The sequence below is a fragment of the Trachymyrmex septentrionalis genome, unplaced genomic scaffold, assembly GCF_001594115.1.
Source record: "Trachymyrmex septentrionalis isolate Tsep2-gDNA-1 unplaced genomic scaffold, Tsep1.0 scaffold53, whole genome shotgun sequence".
Classification (NCBI taxonomy): Eukaryota; Metazoa; Arthropoda; class Insecta; order Hymenoptera; family Formicidae; genus Trachymyrmex; species Trachymyrmex septentrionalis.
Window position 1 is genome coordinate 3625787 of NW_017305705.1, and position 2599 is coordinate 3628385.

The 2599-nt window shown below is 38.0% G+C and overlaps 1 protein-coding gene across 2 annotated transcripts in view; it reads right to left on the reverse strand.

Moving 5' to 3' along the window:
• Nucleotides 1–931, reverse strand: part of LOC108752015 (transmembrane 9 superfamily member 2) — a 7248-nt gene extending 6317 nt beyond the window's left edge. For both annotated transcript variants that reach the window (XM_018492588.1, XM_018492587.1), the window contains exon 1: nt 447–931. In XM_018492588.1, the coding sequence (XP_018348090.1) occupies nt 447–569 (123 nt within the window). In that variant the 5' untranslated portion in view covers nt 570–931. The remainder of the gene's footprint in view (nt 1–446) is intronic.
• Nucleotides 932–2599: the final 1668 nt, after the last annotated feature.

The following is a 2599-nucleotide window of genomic DNA, read 5'->3' on the forward strand; positions in this document are numbered from 1 at the left end:
TTGAGAATATGAATTATAATATTGATCTGTTTGATAATTACATTAAACTAATCGCGAAAGATGGCATTATTTTGAAAGTTGCTTATTTGTCAAGTTTTGAACATCACTGTTGCTCTCTCCTTTTTTCTTCGGATTGGTACCAAGCGGTTGTGTCAATTGCGAGACCTTGCAGCGGCGATACTTGATAATTTTCTCGTTTCAGATAAGTTTAGAATAAGCAATGTCACTATACAAAGTACTAGAATTGATCTCTGCTTATTTGACTCGATATTAAGATTAATGTTACATTGTGATGTTTTTGAAGTTTTTATTCCTTCTCTTGCTTCCTTTCCGATTGTAAATTCTATTCTAATTAAATGAGACTGGACTTAAATGAATCGTGTATTCATTTTATTTAGGAACTTTCAACAGAACTAATCGCCTTTACAATTTCTCACGCTATATACCTTGCAGGTTGGTGTGGTCTCGCCGACCTTACAATAATTCACGGGCGCTAGACCAGGCAAATAAAACGCCACAACGCCGTGGAACGCGCACAGCGTGTAGAAAATCGCCGTCGTCGTTCTCATCGCCGTCGCCGACACAATCACCGGGTCTTTTTATGAAGGTTTGTCGTACCGCTCGTGTTTTTTTCCGTAAAACGTATTCTCCTACATGAAAGCACCCGATCGCATCATACGCCACGCACGTCTTCGCGGGTCTCTTTTTATCTCTCGCTGCGTGGAATACCGCGAAACGTTGTCGCGAGTCAAACTCGTATCACATTTCGAGGGCTGCCATGACACGTCATGATTTGCGCGACTATGCGCGGCCGCGAGAACGAGTACTTATCGGAAATATTGAAATATCTTGGTGACTATTGGTGACTAATAATCACCGTCCCTCTCCGCGTTCCTGCCCTGTCCCTGTCACACGAGGCATGGTAGAAGGATAACATGAAGTTCGTTCGCGCAAAGAGAAACTTGAGAGAGGACATGACGGCCCAAAATCTGTAACCGCAAAATGCTGCCGCACTACTGTTCTCTAACAAAGTGGATGTAAACTACATAGCAATGTCCACTTTTCTTAAGATACATCGTCCACTTTTCAAGGCTGGAAATGATAATAAATGATAAATAAATCGATATTTGATTCATACACCGACGAGATACTATTAAAAATATCAACCCTGGGCAAATTTTCGGCGGTATAAAAAGGCCCGGAGGTAATTGAAGAATGCTGACATTATTGACAATTGATATAAATTTATTATTAATATAAATATTTGGTTCATACATTATTAAATTCATGATTTTTTTATTACATAAATGTTCCATAAATAAATATGCATACTTGTAGAGCATATACTATTCTTGTAGAGTTATAATATTCTATATATTGCAGAAAAATTACAATTTTTTCTCTGCAGTTATCATCTCCGTTGATAATTAAACTTTGACAATAGCACTGAAATCGCAATTTTAAAGAAAAATCGAGTATTATTGAGTTCTAAATGTATAAATATGTCCACTAAACTAATAAATCATAAAATTAATATAATATTTTCAGTTTTTAATTGCTTCAACTTTACTCTTAATTACTTCAATATTCACAAGATGATTCATATAATCGTGTTACATGATTATATGAACCAAATATCGATTTATCATCTCGAGCCTTAAAAAGTGGATGATATACCCTAAAAAAAATGGCTGTTGTTATATTCATTTTATCAGAGGACAGTAGTGCGCGGCAGCATTTTGCGGTTACAGGTTTTAAGTCTTCTCTCAGGTTTCTCTATAATATTAATAATCGATTAACTGCGGACCTGATATTCCTGGTTTTGATTAGTGACCGCTCAGCCAATCAGCAAGCGAATCCCATTTGCGTATTTCTTATAATGTAAGATTTTAGCTCTGATTGGTTACTTCAGGCTGCTTTCACATGCAGCGTAACTTGCGTAAGAGTAACTTGCATCAGCTAATTAAATCGTCTCAACTAAAATAAGGCGTAATAGCTGATATAATTTGATACACTTTGATTAATTGTTACGCAAGTTACGCTTACGCAAGTTAGTCCGGATCTACAATAGAATTTTAAGCCATAAGGAATGGACAAATCACAATCAATTATTCTCCTTGCATTCGACTGTAGTTGGTCAATTTCTTACAGCTTAAGGTTTAAAACACCTATTGTGTATCAAATGCATGTGAAAGCAGCCTTAGGGAGCGTTTATATTGGCCGTAACCATGTGTCGTATGCCGTAATGGCTCCTGCACACAGAACGCCGCGCAGCAGAAGTTGGCGCGATAGCCAATCAACGTCTTGTTTGGTCGGAAGAAAAGAATAAATTTATGTTACTTTTTTAGACTTTCGTATTTTGCATATTGATTTTTGTTACTCACCGCATAAGCGGCCGTATCGATTCTGTGTTAGAGTCAGGGTCATTCTCACGCGAAGAAGAAGAAACTCTCAGTGAGCGGTCGTGCTTCTGGATGCATCCAATGATGCATTCTCTATTTCGCAGTCCTACTCGCACGTGTGATTTCACCCTAATGACTTTGCACACTGGACGCGGAAACGTTTGCCGCGCAAAATGTGATGCGGTAGCCAATAAGCT